This window comes from Kogia breviceps, chromosome 3 (genome assembly GCF_026419965.1).
Source record: "Kogia breviceps isolate mKogBre1 chromosome 3, mKogBre1 haplotype 1, whole genome shotgun sequence".
In the NCBI taxonomy this organism is placed as follows: Eukaryota; Metazoa; Chordata; class Mammalia; order Artiodactyla; family Physeteridae; genus Kogia; species Kogia breviceps.
Window position 1 is genome coordinate 151,456,316 of NC_081312.1, and position 21,192 is coordinate 151,477,507.

At 41.4% G+C, this 21,192-nt stretch overlaps 1 protein-coding gene across 1 annotated transcript in view; it reads right to left on the reverse strand.

Moving 5' to 3' along the window:
* IQGAP1 (IQ motif containing GTPase activating protein 1) overlaps positions 1-21,192 on the reverse strand; it is a 104,752-nt gene that overhangs the window by 18,830 nt on the left and 64,730 nt on the right. Inside the window, exons 16-28 of the mRNA XM_059057250.2 lie at positions 15,159-15,249; positions 14,820-14,987; positions 13,746-13,888; positions 8,885-9,055; positions 8,092-8,175; positions 7,917-7,988; positions 7,750-7,819; positions 7,160-7,368; positions 6,073-6,228; positions 5,672-5,835; positions 4,798-5,022; positions 778-918; positions 600-684 (exon numbers count right to left, since the gene is read on the reverse strand). Coding sequence (XP_058913233.1) covers positions 600-684; positions 778-918; positions 4,798-5,022; positions 5,672-5,835; positions 6,073-6,228; positions 7,160-7,368; positions 7,750-7,819; positions 7,917-7,988; positions 8,092-8,175; positions 8,885-9,055; positions 13,746-13,888; positions 14,820-14,987; positions 15,159-15,249 — 1,779 coding nt within the window. The remainder of the gene's footprint in view (positions 1-599; positions 685-777; positions 919-4,797; positions 5,023-5,671; positions 5,836-6,072; positions 6,229-7,159; positions 7,369-7,749; positions 7,820-7,916; positions 7,989-8,091; positions 8,176-8,884; positions 9,056-13,745; positions 13,889-14,819; positions 14,988-15,158; positions 15,250-21,192) is intronic.

Consider the following 21,192-nt stretch of genomic DNA (forward strand, 5'->3'; position numbering starts at 1 on the left):
CTCAACACACATCTCTTCCACAGAAGAATTCAAGGATAGTCACAGCATTTCCCCTAGTTTCATTCAGAAAAAAATAAAATTAATTCACCTGAACAGAAAGTCTAGAATCGAGGCCTCACTGTAGGAAAGCACAGAACTAGGAGAGAAGAAAAAAGCGTTCAGATTAAAAAAAAAAAAAAAAAAAAAAAGAAGGAAAAAAAAAAAAAGGAGGGAGCATAGCTGAGTAAGAAAGAGTTCTCGGCAACAGCTTTAGTGGAAACAACTGTGCTTTTGCGACCATTCACCTGGCCACCAGCAGAGGGAGCAATTCTTCAGCGAAAAGATAGGACTCAAAGAAATGTTATCTCAAGAGAGGAAAATCCATCTTTACTTGTTTGAGGTCTGTATGCCACTCAAACAACATAGGGACTATATAGGAACTAAAAGAGGTACCATTTACTATTTACAAACACTTTCAAAATCTCACAGTCAACAGCGAGCTACTGACAAAATCTAGGTTAAGGTCCTTAATGAAAGTCTAAGGTCAGGCCTAGTCTTAGAACTTTTTCCTCAAAGGGCTATTATTGGTAGGGCAAGAATGTGCCAGCTTTCAGCCTTACCTTCAGCAGCTCATCTTCACCAGCATCAGGGAACTTCTCGTGTAATGAGTCCTTCAGCACTTTGGCAATGAAGCGCATCCCGTAACTGTGGGGTGGACAAAACGTAGTGAGAAGGGCCGGGGAGCAGAAGGCCACTAATTTTGGGCTCAACAGGGGGGTCACAGCTGACAGCACTCACGGGATTTTGTCCACAGAGCTGATGATGGCTGACAGGAACTTGTCCGTCACGGCCCGCATGTTCCTGATCGAGTTGTCTAACCGTGTCCTGACTTCTTCATGAGCCAGAGCCTGCTCTGGGGTCACATCATAGGGTAGTTTGCTGGGAAAGCACAAATTATCCCCAAGTATGTTAGAGCAACAGCCAGGAACAGCCTGAGGCGAGACTGTGTCGTTCATAAATAGAAAGACCCAGAGAGACTAGGTAATTTTGTTGTGCTCGTAGAGCTGGTAAATAGTGGGGCCAGAACTGGGGCTCAGGTTTTCAACTGTGAATTAGGTGCCTTGAACTATGTGCCAGGCACTGCGACAGGCACTTGGGATAAAAGGTATTGGAGACATGAAAGCTTCTCAAGTCTCTCAAAGTCTGGTGGAAGAGACACACAAGTAAGTATCTGTAAACACACTGCACTACAAAGAAGAAGCTGACCAGAAGTGCTACAGTGCCGCAGGGAAGAGGCTTCTATTCAGACTGGAGGAATCAAGGAAGACTTCCATAAGGAAGGGACATATGAACTCAGGAAAAAGGGAGAAGAAAGGTCTTCTGGGAAGGAAGATCAAATGCAAAGAAAGGGAAGAGGAAGGAGAAATGAGGGTGGAAGAGTAAACAGGGGCCAGATCATGGAGGGCCCTGTATATTGATGCTAAGAAGTCTGGACTTTCATAGAAGCCACGGAGAGCCATTAAGAGACAGATCTGAATTTTGAGGAGGACTGCTCTGTTCCACCATGAGAAATGAACTAAAGATGGACAATCACAGATGAAAGAGCTAAAAGACTGGTGCTACAGCCTGATCAAGAAATGATGAGAGCATGGGACTTCCCTGGTGGTCAGGTAGTTAGGACTCTGCTCTTACACTGCAGGGGGCGTGGGTTCCATCCCTGGTTGGGGAACTAGGATCTTGCATGCCATGCAGCATGGCTCAAAAAAAAAAAAAAAAAAAAAAAAAGATGAGGGCATGAACAAGGATGCAAGTAGTGGGGACCAAGGAGACAGATCTGAGAGATATTAAGGAGACACAATCAATGGGACATGGTGACCCTTTAGGTACTGGTGAGGGAGCTGACATTTACATATAGGAACTGAAGCCAGAGGAGATGACAAGATAGATCATTCAGGAGAAGGCCCTCAGTCAGAAGAAATTGACAAGAGAATAGTAGATGTGCTAGAACACTGGGCCTAGGCTTAATCAGGAAGGAAACAAGGACAGGAGGGAGCTGAAAGACAAAAATGAATTGCAGGGGTCCCAGTGTGGTACTTTCAGTGAGGTCAAAAAGCAGTAATGATTATCTTGGTGGCCTAAATCCAATCACAAGCATCCTAATAAGAGAGAGGCGGAGGGAGATTTGGTGCCCACAAAAGAGGAGGCAATGTGGCGACGGGGGAGGGTGGGGGGTGGGGCAGGCAGAGACTGGAGTGATACAGCCACAAGGCCAGGAATGCCCACATCCACCAGAAGCTGAAGAGGCAGGGAATGGATTTTCCACTAGAGCCTCTGGAGGGAAAACAGCCCTGCTGACACCCTGATTTCACCCCTTTAATACCAATTTTGGATTTCTGGCCTCCAAAACTGTGAGAAAATAAATTTCTGTTGTTTTAAGCCACCAAGTTTGTGGTAATTCATCACAGGAGCAATAGGAAACTAATACAAGCAAATAAGGACACAACTCCACTCGTCATATGGTGGCTGAATTACAAACACTGGTAGACTATGAACACAAAGATTCAGCAAAAATTAACAAAAGCATTCTGTCTGAAACAATTGGCTGTATTGAATTTATAAGGGCATTTATATTTTGTAAGTTACACACTTTACATCTTTTATATCAGTAAAATATAATTGTATACATATATGACATTTTTAAAAAGGTAGCAATGAGCAAAGAGAATGAAAGTGTTAAACTAAATGGGTGTAGTCAGAGAACAGAATATTAAATTTCTAAGATTTCAGAGGTGAACACTGCCAAGAGGGACAATGTCACAGTTTGCTATGAGTTTCATGGCTGAAGCTCAAGGATCCATGATGCTTACATGCTGCATGGCCTCCCACCACATACCACTACACCTCCCAGTTATCCATATTTTTAAAAATGTGTTAAAATCAATTTCCATTTTATGAAAAGCAAAATAAGACACGTTTCTGATAGGCACCTACAAGAAAAAATCTTGAAATACCTACTGGAATTTTTTTTTTTTTTTTTTTTTTTTGCGGTATGCGGGCCTCTCACTGTTGTGGCCTCTCCCATTGCAGAGCACAGGCTCCGGACGCGCAGGCCCAGCGGCCATGGCTCACGGGCCCAGCCGCTCCGCGGCATGTGGGATCTTCCCGGACCAGCGCACGAACCCGTGTCTCCTGCATCGGCAGGCGGATTCTCAACCACTGCGCCACCAGGGAAGCCCCCTACTGGAATTTTGATCTAAAAATGACCAACTCATGGACTGGCAGAGGAAGTATCTTAGTACCCTTGAGCCAGTGTCCGTGGGGCTCTCATCTGGGGATGCCCTGAGCTTCAGTCAAACCTTCCCAGTCAACTACTGCAGTTGGCTGACCATATTCCAGGATTTGGGCCTGGTGCAGGTCAAAACAAAAATGGATTTTCCATCACACCCAGCAATGATCTGACTCTTGGGTGACAGGCTGACACAAAGCAGAGAACCAAATCAGGGTTGGTTCCCACACGATTCCCCATAGGGGATAAACCCTTTGTAGGAGTGAGCAGAATGTTCTGTTCTCTATCGAGGGTAACTTCCCCCTTTGCGTGGTGTCCAGGTATGTGGAAAGCAGCATTATTCAACATGTGGACCATTCTACCAATCAGTCCAAGACAGGAGAAGGAGCTTGAGCCAGAATGTAATCAACTTTAGAATGGATACTTCCTTCATTGAGAAAGTCTTGCTATGGAAAAAAATGTCAGCTGAACTAAACAGTGTGTTTAGCAACACTGATGATCTACAGTTACTGGCCCACAGATCGAACTCTGAGTAGCAATCATATGGAGAGCTACTCCTCTTAAGATCCAGAGAACTTCATGTATGATCTAACCCTACTCTACACCAAAAAGGAAAAAAACCATCATAGACTAAACTGCTCAGATCTCTATTCCTCACCCCCCTGTCCTCACCCAAGCTGGATAAAGATATTTTAAACATTTTGGCTCTCTGAACTGTATTTTCCCAGCATTTCCCATATTCTACTGACACATTTTTCCTTTGGATGTGTTAACGCTGGTGATGAAAACTACCGCCCTGGCATGGAACTCTCCTGGATTATGTTAATTTAGTTAGTCCAACTCTCAGTATTCCAGGGCAGCTCATCATTCTCCCACACCAGCTCCTCTTCCCTTTAATGAAACACAGTGATCTCACTCAGATCTGTGCGAGTCTTCCCATCCAACTGCATCTCTGCTGATGCCCAGTGCCCTTCCAGGTCCTAGACTCTCCCAAGCTCCTTCCACCTGACAGCATTCAGACATGAAGACTCTGCACCTAGCTCTTAGCAAGGCTGGCCCCACTGTACCCTTCAGGCCTCCACCACGTGACAGTTCACCTTCTCAGGGAGGCTCTCCCTAACCCCTCTAAGATAGCTCCCTCTTGAATTCTCCATTACAGTTCCCTACAAAACATCACGAAACTCCCCTCAGTTTGCAACTTTATTTCTATGTACCCGTGTGTCATCTCTCCCACACAATGAACTATGAACAGAGGGCAGGAAGCATGTCTTCTTCATTCATTATTGTATGTCTCATTCGTTATTGTATTATTGTAGGTGTATCTAACGCAGTGTCTGGCACTTAGTAAGTACTCAATAAATATTTGCTAAATAAATGAATAAATTACCAGGTCAACTATTTAAAGAAGCGGTTTCTAAGGAAAACCTACTTAAGCAATTACTAATTTATAAATCAAAGAAATGTTTACTGCTTATATAAGAGAGAGAGAAAATAATAAAAACATGAAAGAAAAGGTGTTGTGGTTATCATACCTTGCCTCTCCTGTCTGAGACTCCATCTGATTAACCCAAGATTTGTAAATATCCACAGGGTCAGTTTTGATGTTGAGAGATTTGTCATCCATAATCTCCTTCACCACTGGGGCCAAGATCTGTCTCAGTGCATTCTGGCCCCGGGCCCCACGGTTGAAACTTACAACCATCTTAATAACTGTAGGGTTTCCTGTCACGATCTCTTGAATCTGATCTACTTTTGACCTATAAAACATAAAATACAAATTCAATTCAAACTAATCACAAATCTACCAACCTAAAGATCCTTCCTACTTAAAGACCCCATCTCCTAAAAACAGAAATATGATAGTTGGAAGGAAAGGGTTACATGCTCTTTCTCCAGAAACACTCCCCAACACTCATCTGAATACCAGACCTTCCTGCTGTTGTTGCAAACTCAATCATAGGAACATGATCAGGTCCTTCATTAGCTAAAGATGTGAAATCTTCGTGACTGGATCCGCTTTTAAAAAATTCTATCTTAATACAGAATATTCCTAAAACTAGCAAATTTAGCAAATCTCTATCACCTCCCCAGAAACAGTGACACTTTATATTAGTGTTTATTATATTAGCTTATAATTAGCATATTAGTTTATATTGTGTATATATTATTAGTTTATATTGGTGTACAGTATATATATAAAATTAATTTGTATTTTTAGTATAATTAGTTTGTGTGAGTGCATAATCTATATTATTACATTATAAAAGGTAAATGCTTCTTTAGAGTAAGTATTTCACACATGTCACAGTATTGAGAAAAGGCACAGGCAGGCCTGAATCTCAAACTATGAGCACCTATGATGGTGGGGAGGGGTCCCATGTATGCCCTGCAGAAATCTGTCCGTACTTGATTTCCTCCTGCAGTGCTGTCTTAAAGAGCCGCAGGAGCAGGTACTCCTCTCGCTGGTTGGATGCGTAGTTGTAGAGTGTGAAGATTACAGAGTCCATGAACTTGGTGGACTTGTTCTGGGGCATCTGAAAAATCAGCTTCGCCAGATAGGTGGGGTTGGTCTGAAAAGAAAACAAGGGATAAGTAATTTCTAGATGACATGAAGGCTGGCACAAATATTCAAGATTTTTCAGCTTGAAGGATTAGAAAGTACCTGAGTAATAAAGAAAAATAAGACAGCCCTTTGCTTATCTCTCAGTGGAAATCAGAATGACTTCCACAGAGATCTATGCATAAGGTTTTCTTGGGGAAAAGTAAATTAACTAAATTTTACAATACTAATTCCAGGAGCCACTCACCTGCAATAAATAAAACAGGTGTTGATATGCTTCCAACTTCTCTCTCTTCTCCTTGCTCAAAGCCTTGAGACCTCCCTTCTGTTTATTTAACATCATCATATCGGACAACTGTTCCTTATTTTTTTTGGTAAGTTTTTTACTGTGGGAAACCACATCCTGTAAACAAACACATATACATATATCAAAAAGCTTTTAAAGATGAAACTCTGAGGCTTCCCTGATGGCGCAGTGGTTGAGAGTCCACCTGCCGATGCAGGGGACATGGGTTCGTGGTCCGGGAAGATCGCACATGCCGCAGAGCGGCCAGGCCCGTGAGCCATGGCCGCTGAGCCTGCGTGTCCAGAGCCTGTGCTCTGCAACGGGAGAGGCTACAATAGTGAGAGGCCTGCATACCACAAAAAAAAAAAAAAAAAAAAAAAAAAAAAAAGATGAAACTCTGAGCATTATGGAAAGGTCTTTTAGCACCTAAAAACTTCATGAAGGTCTACTGCACTGGCAGATCCCCTAAATATTTTAGAATCACTACACTGTACCTTATTTTCAGTACATCAATCAAATCTACTCCTACTTCCATCTTCCTATAAAGAACCTCATCTATTAAAAAATGTCCATTGATTCAGGAAACCTACTTCTAGGAATCTATCTTACAAAGTCTTAAACACAATAAAAGTAAATATACATTGAAACATTAACTGCAGTGTTATACCATAATAATAAAAGTTGAAAATGTCAAAGTCTAGGAAAAAAGAGGTAACTCAGATTATTTCCTGATAAATTATTACACTGCTACTAAAAATAATATTTATGATGACTTATATGGAAAGTATTTTATCCTCTATATTAAATTAAAATGCAGGATATAAAATGATTGTTAGGGTGGTAGAACTATGGGATGATTTTTATCTACTTTTCTCTATTTAAAATTTTGTGATTAAATCATTTGATTTATTTAACTTAAAAAAAAATGTATGGCGTTTGCTGAGAAGAAAGCCAGCCTCCTACCCCCTCCGTGCAAGTCACCTAGGGAGAGACAGGGGTACCAAGCAGGACAATGTACCCCAAGGCCCTTACTGGCTCTGGACCATACCTGTAGTGTAATTTTATTTTTCACTAGCAGTCCAATTTTGATATCCATGAGATTAAGGTCATTCTCCAGCTGCTGGTTAGAACGGATGAGGGTAATGACCTCTTCCCTCATCTTCATAAGATCAAGCTCCTCCTGAAAATCCTGGTCACTTTGGTCGAGCAGGTGGACAAATTTTCGGACCACAACCATAGGGGGATCCTCAGCATTGACTGACAGAAAGAAAGCATGTGTCAGACGAGGAATGGAACCGTCAATAAAAGTTCTGTGTCTTGGAAAACATCAGTACTGTCTTATAAAAAAAAAAAGCTCTGTTCACACGTAAGATATTTGTTTATTTTTGAGATGTGCAAAGACAACCACCAAGTGCAGTCTTCCCAGTCATGCCATTGCTATGTTGTTATGTGGAAGGCGAATATAGCAAGCAACAAGACATCAAGTCACAGGTGAGCAATGGGGCTTAAGTCACAAGCAGCACCCTACCCCCCAAGCCTTGCCTGCAGGACAAGAAAAGAGATCCATGGAGAATACTCAGAACCTGACGGCTCTCAACCACTGCCTCAACTCTCCTCTGCTGAGCCACAGTTACTCACTGAGAGTCTTGTAGTCATCACGAGCTTTGTTTGCCCGAATAAAAGCCTGGATTTTGATAATGTCATTTATCTAAGGAATAAAAAAAAAAGAAATTCCTTTGTTCTTCTGTCCACCACAAACACAGCAAAATGAACTCTACTGGTCCTTGTCACCCAAGGGTACTCACATGGTCTCGGAAATACTGTAGGCGATCTCTGTAACGCTTTCTAGCTTGATGCATCCTTGCCAGGGACTGAATCTGTGGAAAAGGAAAAGGGGGTCCTGGAAATCAGAAGAGCCCTTCATCTCAACACATATCATGCTCACGCCCCACGTTGAGAAACCCTGCCTGGGCTACACACCTTTATAACTTCATCTTTATGGGAGCGCAGGTAAGCTAAGCGGTCCTGATACTCCTTCTTCTGCTTGTATCCTCGCCACTGCGACTGAAACCATCAAACATTACATGTGACACATTATTTCCCAAGGGCCAGAGGAAGTTAAAAGATTTTGTCTTGAGATACCATCCAAGTGCAATTCATGATGCAGCTTTAAAAAGGAACATATCCACCAGTGACAGGGGAAGGGGGGCCTGGGCTGTACCTCCACCAGGAGAGCACACTGGCTAACTTCCATCTCCCTGATGTGAGCACAGCACTTCACACCTTAAAGTGCATCTGCACAGATGCTCTCATAGGCTCCTTACAACAAATCAGGTGAGGAAGGTAAGATAAATATTAGTATCCCCATTTATAGATGAGGACACAAACTTAGAGAAGAGGTTTACCACTACCTGGCAGTGCTGGAGCCATAATTCCTAACCCAGAATTCTTTCTGTGACATTGTGCTTCCCTGTCATTGAAGCAAAATCACAGTTGCTTCTCTCAATATTCAAATCTGACACAAAGGAACAGTCTTAGAAGACAATGAGGTGCCCAAGAAGAACTGCCACTGAGCTGGACAACTCACCACACTAAACAGCAATGAGCTCACGTTGATTCCAATGGTAGGAAAGGAAGTGCTTGTTAGAAGAAGGACAAGACTAAGAGGTCAGAAGACAGAGGACACACTCAGACATTCGATCGTAGGAGCTGACTGTTTATTACCCCTGCTCTAGAAGCCCACTTGCTGTCTGTATAACAGGCTCTGAAATACCTGAATGCAGGTGATGGCAGGGATTTGTTTCTTTAGGAAATTCATCCTGGATCGGAATTCCTGCCGAACTAAGTATCCCCTGCAGCAAGCCTGCAGCTTGGTGATCAAGCCTTCGTTGGCCAGCCAAAGCTGTTCTCGGTTATACGCAGCGGTCACCCCAGAGATGGAACTCTGAAAAAGCAATGGTCACGTGAGAAGACAAACGTAGGTGAGAATGGACACAAATTTTTACACAGCATCACACAAACTAATGCTCAAGGCTTTCCAAGGCTATACTAGATCTTCAGCCAAGAAATGGAAATGCAGACTTCAGATCTATTTTTCAAGGCCAGTTGTCCTCACATTCCCCCAAAAAGTCATAAACAAAAACTTCACCTTCTTTTACCTCATATGTTATTTCCTTTACTCACCTACCTAACACTGGCTGTGCCAGGAACTGTGCTTGCTAATTTGGGGTCATTGCTGACAAGAAGACAGAGTGACAGGTGACAACACCAAGGCCCAGGGCCTCTGGAATGACACAGAGGAGGGCCCTGCAGAGGAGTGGACAGACTACAAATGGTCTTGAGAAGTAGCCTAGAGTGTTTGAACTGTTACTACAAGCACTGGAGAACCAGCAAGCTTTCAAACAGGAATAAAGCCATCAGATTTATTTTTAGAAAAGCAGCACTGTTAGCAGAGTAGCTGACAGATTAGCCTGAGTGGGTGAATTAGAATGCTGTTATCGTATAATACAAGTGGGAGAGGACCTGGCTTGAATGAGGGCAGGAGTGGTGAGAATGGTTAGTGAGAACACCTGGTTACCCACCTAATATCCATGATATATGGATACACCATATATCCCCCCGTCCTTGGTATCAGAGCCTTGATTTTTTTATTTCGTGGGCAACAACGTGTGCAGTTAAAGACTGCACTAAATTCTGGAAAGCACTGATCTAGGTTACATATTAGAATAATCCAAAAAAATAAGAGGAGGTGGAGTACAAGGTCTGCAAGGAACTGGGAGAGAATAAAATCAAGAGACAAGGTAAATGATAAGTTTGGGAAAAGAGACTTTTCTTCTGGGAAAAGAAAATGATGAAGGATTCAGTGAAAATCCAGATTCACTGAAAGGGAGGAAAGTGGAGAGGGGGAGAACCAATTTGATGGTCACTATTTTTTGTTTTGTTTTGTATTCAGGGAGGTAGGAGGTTAGGTAACATGCTGAAGTGAGGTAACATCACTCCTCTGTTTAAAATTCTTAGGTCAAGGAGCCTGACTTCAGACTATACTACAAAGCTAAAGTAATCAAGACAGTATGGTACTGGCACAAAAACAGAAATGTAGATCAATGGAACAGGACAGAAAGCCCAGAGATAAACCCATGCACATATAGTCACCTTATCTTTGATAAAGGAGGCAAGAATATACAGTGGAGAAAAGATAGCCTCTTCAATAAGTGGTGCTGGGAAAACTGGACAGGTACATGTAAAAGTATGAAATTAGAACACTCCCTAACACCACACACAAAAATAAACTCAAAATGGATTAAAGACCTAAATGTAAGGCCAGACACTATCAAACTCTTAGAGGAAAACACAGGCAGAACACTCTATGACATAAATCACAGCAAGATCCTTTTTGACCCACCTCCTAGAGAAATGCAAATAAAAACAAAAATAAACAAATGGGACCTAATGAAACTTAAGCAGCTCATGCAGCTCAATAACAAAAAACCAAACAACCCAAACCAAAAATGGGCAGAAGACCTAAATAGACATTTCTCCAAAGAAGATATACAGATTGCCAACAAACACATAAAAGAATGCTCAACATCATTAATCATTAGAGAAATGCAAATCAAAACTACAATGAGATATCATCTCACACCGGTCAGAATGGCCATCATCAAAAAAATCTAGAAACAATAAATGCTGGAGAGGGTGTGGAGAAAAGGGAACCCTCTTGCACTGTTGGTGAGAATGTAAACTGATACAGCCACTATGGAGAACAGTATGGAGGTTCCTTAAAAAACTACAAATAGAACTACCATACGACCCAGCAATCCCACTACTGGGCATATATCCTGAGAAAACCATAATTCAAAAAGAGTCATGTACCAAAATGTTCATCGCAGTTCTATTTACAATAGCCAGGACATGGAAGCAACCTAAGTGTCCATCAACAGATGAATGGATAAAGAAGATGTGGCACATATATACAATGGAATATTACTCAGCTATAAAAAGAAACGAAATTGAGTTATTTGTAGTGAGGTGGATGGATCTAGAATCTGTCATACAGAATGAAGTAAGTCAGAAAGAGAAAAACAAATACCATATGCTAACACATATATATGGAATCTAAGAAAAAAAAAGGTCATGAAGAATGTAGAGGTAAGATGGGAATAAAGACACAGACCTACTAGAACATGGACTTGAGATTATGGGGAGGGGGAAGGGTAAGCTGGGACAAAGTGAGAGAGTGACATGGACATATATACACTACCAAATGTAAAATAGATAGCTAGTGGGAAGTAGCTGCATAGCACAGGGAGATCAGCTAGGTGGTTTGTGACCACCTAGAGGGGTGGGATAGGGAGGGTGGGAGGGAGGGAGACACAAGAGGGAAGAGATATGGGAACATATGTATATGTATAACTGATTCACTTTGTTATAAAACAGAAACTAACACACCATTGTAAAGCAATTATACTCCAATAAAGAAGTTAAAAAAAAAATTCTTAGGTCCAGGGCTTCCCTGGTGGTGCAGTGGTTAAGAATCAGCCTGCCAATGCAGGGGACACGGGTTTGAGCCCTAGTCTGGGAAGATCCCACATGCTGTTGGAGCAACTAAGCCCGTGCGTCACAACTACTGAGCCTGTGCTCTAGAGCCCGTGAGCCACAACTACTGAGCCCACGTGCCTAGAGCCCATGCTCCACAAGAGAAGCCACTGCACCGCAACGAAGAGTAGCCCCCGCTCACCGCAACTAGAAAAAGCCTGTGCACAGCAACGAGAATCCAATGCAGCCAAAAATAAATAAATAAATTTATTTTTTAAAAAAATCTTAGGTCCATACACAAAACACTAAGTAGGAGTGTCTCTGTGGAGGTTCGTAAGATTCTCAAAGGTGTACATCACCCAAAGAGTTAAAAATCACTCTGCTGGAAGATCACCCTGGCTTCCTTCACGTGGCCCGTCAGGTCCTTGCCTCTCTTCTCTGCCTCCTCCACTTTGCATGCCAGTCAAAGGACCACTCATCCTCCCTGAAATGGCCCATGTTCCTCCAGTCCTTGATGTCCTTCCCCACACTGTCCTTTCTGTCCAGAATAGACTTCCCTGTTTCTCATCTGCTAAAATGTTATCTATGCTGTCTTTCTCCAGGATAGAATTAACTGCTTCCTTAACATTTCCTCTATTTTACTGTTATTAGAGCACCTATTTCTCTCTGTCTTATGTTGCAGTACTTAGTTCTCTGCCTGCTGTTTTTACCACAATATTGTTAATAACTGGGAAGTAGAGACTCTGATACATCTTTATAGCCCTTCAACGCCCAACAGAGAGTTCAATGAGCTTAGTTAAATTTAATCACCTGTGAAACCATTAGCAGTGAAGACGAAACACTGGGAAGGTAAGAGACTATAATTTCCCTCAGAGGAGAACTTTAATAAACACAAGATAGAAACTCATTCCTCTGATAGGTGAGTTCTGAAGAAAGGGACTACTTCAGTTTTTACATATGTGAACATTCCATTTTTTTCTACACAGGATTTGGGAATAACTGCCCAATGGAAGTAGATAACCTTTTAAAAGTCCTTTACTGTCCCTTCTCTCTAGGAATCTTTGTACATATTAATCATGTGTCTAATCATGACCCACAGGAGCTTACTGAACAACTTCCCTCAATATATTTCCCTCTCCTTTCATGTACATTAGACAACTCCAGGTTGATAACCACGAGCTCAGCACCAGGTAACGCTGGAAGTGCTCAACAGCCCGTCAAGGACAAAGTAAGTGACCATTACATATAAGGATTGCAAACTTAGTATCTCACCTTAAAAACTAACAGTGGGCATAAGGTAAGTACACACACGACTGAAACAAATCCAAGCTGGTTAAATTCTAAATGAATACAAAGACTATTGGTGGGGGGGGCTTGAAATGAAGATGGAGAGGGGAAGGAAAAGGAATTTTAATAAGAGTTGTAGAGGAGGTGACACTTTGAGATGGGTGTGCCTGGAAGGATAAAATTTTGACAGATGTAGATGGCAGGGGAGGGACATCTCACGACAGCAGGAACTTTGCTTCGTTCATGACTATATCTCCAGTGTCGTTCATAACTGTATCTCCAGTGTTTAGAAGAGTGTCTGGTACATATAGGAGGTATTCAGGAACTGCTGAATGAGAAAATTCTTGTAAGAGTGAACAGCATAAGCAAAGACACGGGATGGGAAAGAAGCACTTTAAAAGCTGCTATAAGAAAAAATGCTAACTTTATGTGAAAGTGCAGGATATATTCTAACATAGTACAGTTGGAATCTGTGGAATAGTCAGAAAAGAGATTAAAAATGTACACTGGGAAAGATTAAGAGTTGTTGCATTTAATGAGAAGTCAGAGCAACTTTTTTTGTTCTTTGCTGGATCATCCAGTTTTCTTTAAAAAGCACACAATTCATCTGACTTAAGTCTATAATCCAGATGTTTTACTAATTTAGGCCTTAAGCACTCCCACTGGAAAAATTACTCCAAAGTAGTTTGTTATGTAGCCTTAATTTTAGTCTAGGGCTTCTGACCAAATGCCCTGTTCCTCCTAAGTAATATTACCTCTAAAATACAGGTACTTTCTCTCAGCTTCTTCTTTTGTGAAGCAATGTGACCTACCTGGATCTCCTCCCGAGAAAGCTGCATAGAATTTTGCACAAAGTTTGGGGGTTCATCCCATCCTCCTTCCAGCGTCTCCAGATTGTGGTAATAATAATAGCCACCTTTCACCCAGTGCTTCACCCACTTGCTGTTATAATCTCCTGGCAGAAAATAAAGGAAAGATGAAACCCAGAGCCACACTCCCCACATTCACATGTCTAATACCACAGGATTGTTCTGGTAAGGGTTAACAAGCTGAATGAAGACCATTCCAAAACCTGTCCCTGGGTCTATGAGAGTAGAGAGCGATCCTAAGTCCCTCTTAAATTATGACTTTGTAATGTCTCATGTAGCTCATTCATATCCACAGTATAAAAAGAAAACACCTATGAAGTCCAAATGGGGAAATCATCCTTGACTGCCTCTGTTCCTTCCGAAGTCTATACCTGAGTGAGACCTTGTGTGTCAGAAAACTATTCTGATAAAAGACTTGCAGCCATTCAGCCTCTCTAGTTAATTTTTTAAAAAGGGCCATGAAACAGGATGAAAAATCTTATCTTAATTCTCCTCTTTTTGCAGATAAACTACTTTTAAATATCTATAGGCTTAGGTAATCAGAACTACTAACACCCTATGAAAGATAAACGTTTTCAGAAAACTGACCTTTTTATTAACATAGCCACCCTCAAGGGGAAGAAAAAGAATATTTTCAAAAATAGAGGGGGCTTCCCTGGTGGCGCAGTGGGTAGGGGTCCGCCTGCCGATGCAGGGGACGAGGGTTTGTGCCCCAGTCCGGGAGGATCCCACATGCCGCAGAGTGGCTGGGCCAGTGAGCCATGGCTGCTGTCCGGAGCCCGTGCTCCGCAGCGGGAGGGGCCGCAGCTGTGAGAGGCCCGCGTACCGCGCAAAAAAAAAAAAAAAAAAAAAAAAAAAAAAGGAATATTATCTCCTTGAGTCTTTAAAATAAGCCTAATACTGTACTTCTGAGGTACCTTTCCCTATAGCTTGTCCCTTTGCTCTACATCTGCCCTGTGATATTTTCAAGTTCTTACTTCTTATTTTCAGGGCACATATTTATTTGCCCAAACTCACCTGCTGCCAGTTTTTTCTTCTTGGCTTCAGCAAGGTCACTCTGGTAAGTTTCACCACATTCGGGGATGACGCCATACAAGCCAACATCAGGGGAACGAAGGGCACTCAGTGTTTTTCCAACATCGCCATTCTCCACTGCTTCATTAATGGCAAAGATTCCTAAGGCAACTACCCCAGAAGAGAACTGTTACTGGAATAGTTTAGAAGATGTCTAGATTCACCTACTAGCAAACTGTTCCCCCTACATCTTTCTATCTTGGTCAAGCTGAGTTCTAAGATACAGAGCACCTTGCCACCCCCACTTTCCACCAGAGTAGAAATAAAACAACTGATACATACACCTCTGTGCTTCTTGGGTGTCTTTGTTGGACTGCCAGATTCCACCTTGAATTTCATCCAACCATAACACAGCTGACTCATCCTGGGTTTCCTACAAACCATTAAAAGCAAAACAATACTAGAGTCATCAAATCAGGGTACATGTCATGATGGTGGCTTCTGAGACTCCATTAGAGATAGAGGAAGAAGTTTCCAACATACTAGACTCATGGAATAGTCAATTGGAAGAAGCTGGGCACCAAAAAACCGGTAAAGGTTTACAAGAGAAATATCACAGATGTAGGTGATGGATGTAAGAAGATGGATTCATGTTGTTCAGGAGGACAAGAGCTGCTAGAAGGGGCAAAAGATCCCAACTGGGAAGGGGCCCAGGGACTTAAATACTGTGACAAGCACCATGACATGAAGTACTTCTTAGAAAGCCTCCTTTGCCAACAATATTCAGAGGGACTCAATATTCTCTATGACTACTGTTTTTAGGACTATCAAGACATTATCACATGTGAAGCCAGGAGTCACTATAGGCAATTTAATCTTATCAACACCTTATATTCTAAAACTTGAAAGTTATATCAGTTGTTGGAAACTTAAAAACACATTTTCACACAGAAACATAATAAATGGTGATTAGTTTTCTCAGCATGGCCAACAAAAGCCTCTCTAGTCCCTAGTGTAGTTTGAACTGAATACTAGGGACAGAGGTGAAATAGAAGTGGAGTCTTTTTCTCCTTCTAGACAAGGCACCTCAGGTTTTAAAGCGTCCAGGTTGAGAGTCATGTCTGAGGCAATCTTGACAGACTCAACAAAAGTAACTGTTCCTGAGGCTTGAGCTAATAGCAATTGGGATTAAATAGTAGCTCAAAAATCCATCGAGACTGCTTGATGTAAATATAATTTGCCAAGGCACCAATGAGGCGGCTGGGATCAGTAACTATAACTGTGTTGCCAGGTGAGGCAGGGTCTGGGCTGTGCGGCAAAATGGAAAGTTTCACTGCCTTCTGCAGGCCCAGCAGTTGAAGTGCAAAACCTTAGAGGAGGCTTGATTTTCCTCCTGCGTTACTGGGGAGAGATATACAATATTTCACTCAGCAGAGCCAAGCAGTCACAAACCCCTGCAATTTATAAAGTGCCTTGGTGACAGGGTAAGGCCAAAGGAAGGCATCTGAAATCGAAAGATTTCTCTCTAATTCAGAATTTTAGAAAGATCATTTAACTTACAATCATAAGAGACACCATCCCAATTTAAGAAGCTCATAGTCTTGGGAAAAGAAAAGAGTAACCCAATAAACAGAACGCAAGAACAAGTCACCTAATAGCTGCAGAACTTAGCATTTTCCTACCACTGGTCAGCTTCTGTTACTGAAAATAGAAAATGGCCACACACAATTCCCTAGAGTCATACGAATAAATACTGGCAATGCTAAGCAATAGTTTCAATACGAGACGATACAATGAGTCAGCAACAACTTAAACTAAGAAGTCAAAAGCTAGACGGCTGAAGGTGCAGGCTCCAAGAGAAGTGGCATAAAAACCCTTGCACCCCAAAGCAAGTATTTCCACAGAACCAGGTCACTTCTGGCTCAGTTTTAGGCTAATGCACGAATCAGCCAGCTCTGAACAGAGTCTACTATAAGCAAAGCTTGGCGGCTTGGCACAACCTTCCTTGCATCCAGAGAAAGGTGCAGCTTACCATGATTTCTGACCATTCAGAGTTCTGTCTTCTCTGCCCCAGGCAGGCTAAAGCAGAAGGATTAAAACAAATACTTCCATACATACTCCCCCCTAAGAAACAAGGTACAGAGCTGTGGTGTGAGAGGAGGAAAAAAAAACCAACAACAATGAAGCACTGTCTCAGGTACATTAGGGGAAAATGATATACAAAAATACCCCTCACCAGACTAAAGGAGGCAAGATTGGTGACATACACCAGCTCATCCCAATGTGAGGAAAGAACAGGCTCTCTCTGCTCCAATTAGATCGAATAAGATGACAAAACCCAACATCCTCCTGTTAAAGTTTGCTGTAAAGATTAACTCAAATCACTCAGTAGAGAGTTAAAACCTTGAACGAGATATTCTGGAGAATACTGAGATAAAATAGATTTAATGTGAAAATGCTATATAAAGTATACTGAAATAACATCCCCTAACAACTCTGACTGACACTTAGAAGCACACTGACTGCATTTTAGAAGAGGTAAAGAGATAGGGACCAGAGATAAGAATCAAACGAGTGGGCAATAACTGGAGGTAAAAGAGGTGGAGAAGCCACAAGATACGGCAAAAAGAAAGGGAAAAGAGATGAAAGAATGGCTACCATACATATATACGTGTATATATTCGGAAAGCACAAACACACACACTTGCAAAGGGCACTTCTCACCCCTTAAAACCTCCTTAAAAGACTCTATTATATGTGGCATGGATGCATGTGTCATGATTGATAAAATATGACACATATGTATTGATAATATATACGTAACATATTATAGATACATATATGTGTAACATAAATGTAATGCTTTATCTCTCATCACATATGTAAACTACGCTATATATACATATAAACCACTCCATATCTACCATACACACATGTAAACACACATGCATGAATCTATACAACATATTTATCAACACAAGCACTGATCAATCAGAGTGGAGCAGAGATCTTATGGCCCCTTGCTGGTTTAGGTGTTAATCCTCTAGTTGCTCATAGCGGAAGTTCAGGGAAAGAGCTAGAACTGGGGGTGGAACACATTTGGGAGGTCTGGGACAGGAGCAATGTACCAAACAAAAGTATTCAATATTCTAACAACTGGTACAGCCATGTCAGTGCACACCAGCTGATTTTTAGCTACATGCATGTATGCCTGTCTGTGTACACTCAGACTGTGGGGTGGGGGAGCAGAAACCAGACTTAAAATCATTCATATTTGTAATTATAAAATGAGTTCCTTGAGAATTCCTGATATCTGTGTCTTGGCATTCAAACAATACTACCCAGTGACCAGTAATCTACTTTTAGCAAGTATTCCAAAGGCACTAAATTTAAATGAAGAGAGAACTGACAATGGTGAAAACAGTAGAGGAAGGACCTCTGATTATCCCCTCCTACATAAAAGCAACAAAAACACTGACAAAAGTCATCAGAATCAACTTTTTCAAAACTATAGAAATGAACCAAAGGCTTGCAGCAATCAGAGAGAGTTTATTCAAGAACAGCTGACTCTCAGTAATAACAGTGAGGTCTATGGCACTTAAACTGCCCTATTCCCATTTGTGCTCTGCCCACCCCCCTCTACCCCCACCCCATACACACCTACCTCCTTCAAAGCCTTATCTATTCCCACAGAACTGTCATTAGTTGACATGTTAGGTGGTTCCCTGGAAGACCACAGCTAGGCTGTCTTTATTTGACCTGACTTAGAGCTTGCCCAGTGCAAACAGCCTTTTCTCCAGGGGTATTTGTACAAAAGAGTAAGAGGTAATTGCTTCACATCACAGATGCCTGGGGCAGTGGGTAAAAACTTAGGCAAATAATAGGTTAACCAAAAAGCTTAAAAGGAAAAGCTACAGAATGAGATGTCCACAGAGAGCTTTGAAAAGCTCTGACAAATTCCTGGGATGGGAATCTAGAAGGTCATAGTGCATTATGGGCCATGCACATGCTCAGAAGAGATCTGATAAGGCTGTAAGCTCTGACCTCTGGCTGACCTTGAGGCTCTGGGCAAGCATGAAGTGAAGGGTAAAGCAAAATTGTAAACTGCCGGCTGAGAGTCGAGGGCATGCCCCAACACACACAAAGGCCCTCAGCAAAGGCTGGGAGCTTTATTGGTTCTAGGCATTTAAGGAAATTTCTGACTAATCATTAGTTGACCACTAGTTAACCAAGCAGAGACTTCAGTGGACACACATGACAAAGAATACAGACTTGAAAGAATTGAAAATCACTAAACAAACAACAACAGAAACAAACAGGGACAACCATAAACCCTGAGGAGGGGGTAGAATCTGATTTCCAAAGTTGCCCCATTATTATTAAAATGTCCAGCTTTCAACCAAAAATTACAAGACATACAAAGAAAAAAGAAAGCATGGTCCAAACAGGAAAAAAACCAGACAACAGAAACTGTCCAAATTGAACATAGTAGACGAAGACTTAAATCAGCTATCTTAAGTATGTTCAAAGAACTAAAGGAAACCATATCTAAAGAACTAAAAGAAGTATGAGAACAATGTCCCACCAAATAGAGAATATACTTTTTAAAAAGAACCAGATTAAATTATGGAGTTGAAAAATACAATAACTGAAATGAAAAATTCACTAGAGGGATTCAGCAGATTTGAGTAAAGAGAAGATATATACATAATGGAATTCCCTAAAGGCAAAGAGAAAGAGGCAGTTTACTTGAAGAAAATCTGAAGAGACCTATAACAAATATAGAGATAGAATGAGTAATCAAAACATATCCTACAAAAACAAAACCAAAAATTCAGGACCATATGGCTTCACTGGTGAATTCTACCAAATGTTTAAAGAACTAATATCAATCCTCTACAAACTCTTCTAAAACATAAAGGAGGAAGGAACACTTCTCAATTCATTCTAAGATACCAAAACCAGACAGAAAGATATTACAAGAAAAACAGATCAAATTTAAATTAACATCTTTCGCTTGCTAAATTTGGAACTCAGATGTTATTTTTAAAACTACTCCCAAGAGGAACTTAAAAGCTGAGCTAAGGCTTAAAAAAAGACAATTACACCTAAAGTATAGTCTACCCATGTGAGAACATCAGTGTTAAGCACATTTTCCTCTAACTCTCCCCCTTCCTCTGCCTTTGATGAACTCTGAGAAGTTATTCCACAGCAAAAGGAAATGCTTCAAACTCTAGTCACATCCTCTAATAAAAGTTTAACTCCTATGACCCGAACAAAAGGAGCAGTAAGGCCCATCACATGAGTGAGAGCTGGTACAAATTACATCCTCAATCTACTTTCCTTTTTTAGACACGAACTCAGACCTAGCTTATTCTTTCAAAGCCCATTCCTCTGTCAGTGGGATCAGATATAAGACTCCTTTTGGACTAATAAGGCAGCAAAAAATAACACTACCACCACTGGCCTATGCAGAATCATTGCAGCCAGGCCCCAGGTTAGAGACTCTGAATTAGCATAAGTAGAATTAAAGCTTAGGAATCTGTATTTTTAAAATGACTTTCCCAGCGTTCTAGTCATCAGTCAAGTTTGGGAAGCTCTGATCCAGTAAACTGATATCAAAGACAGACCTCTATTTACAGCTTCCCTACAGTCAACCGCTTCTCACTTGAGTAAGTAAAACCAGTTAATGCCTTTGTCTCGATTTCCTCGCTACAAAATGGGGGTTGTGATTCAACCTACACCACAGGATCAACTGACATGCATAGCAATGACCCTCTTAAAAGGAACGTGGTACTTGTTACACTTATACGTTTAGGACACAGTAATGTCAACTACTCTCATGACAATAGAATCAAAAGAGATCTATCAACATTATATTATCCACAGCTCCTCCCCCACAACCCAAACTCCTAGAGCCCACAAGGCTGTTGGTGTACAATAGCTCCCTTAACACAAAAGCCCTGATCTGTTTTATTACTTTTGTCTTCCCAGAAGGAATCTGACCCCCTGAATTAAGAATTTCTTTTAGCTCTTCTGCTTGCTGCAAGAACCTCACCATAGGGATCTTCTAAGTCAGAAAAGAAAGCTGTGGTCCTCCTTATCCAACTGTTTTTAGTTAGGAAGAACTTAAAAGGAGATGAATCACAATTCCGAAAAACAGATGGTCATTATGTTTTTCATCACAGAACAAATATCTGAGGGCCTACTAAACACATGGCAACTTCCTATTCAGCAAGAGGACTAAAAAAGGAGTAAACCATGTCCATTTCCTCAACAAACTAGCTGAGAGGCAAGACAAACATTTTAAAGAATGGTTTGTATTACAATTACTTTGGAGAACAGATTCACAGCAGTATTATCCCTAATAGCCACA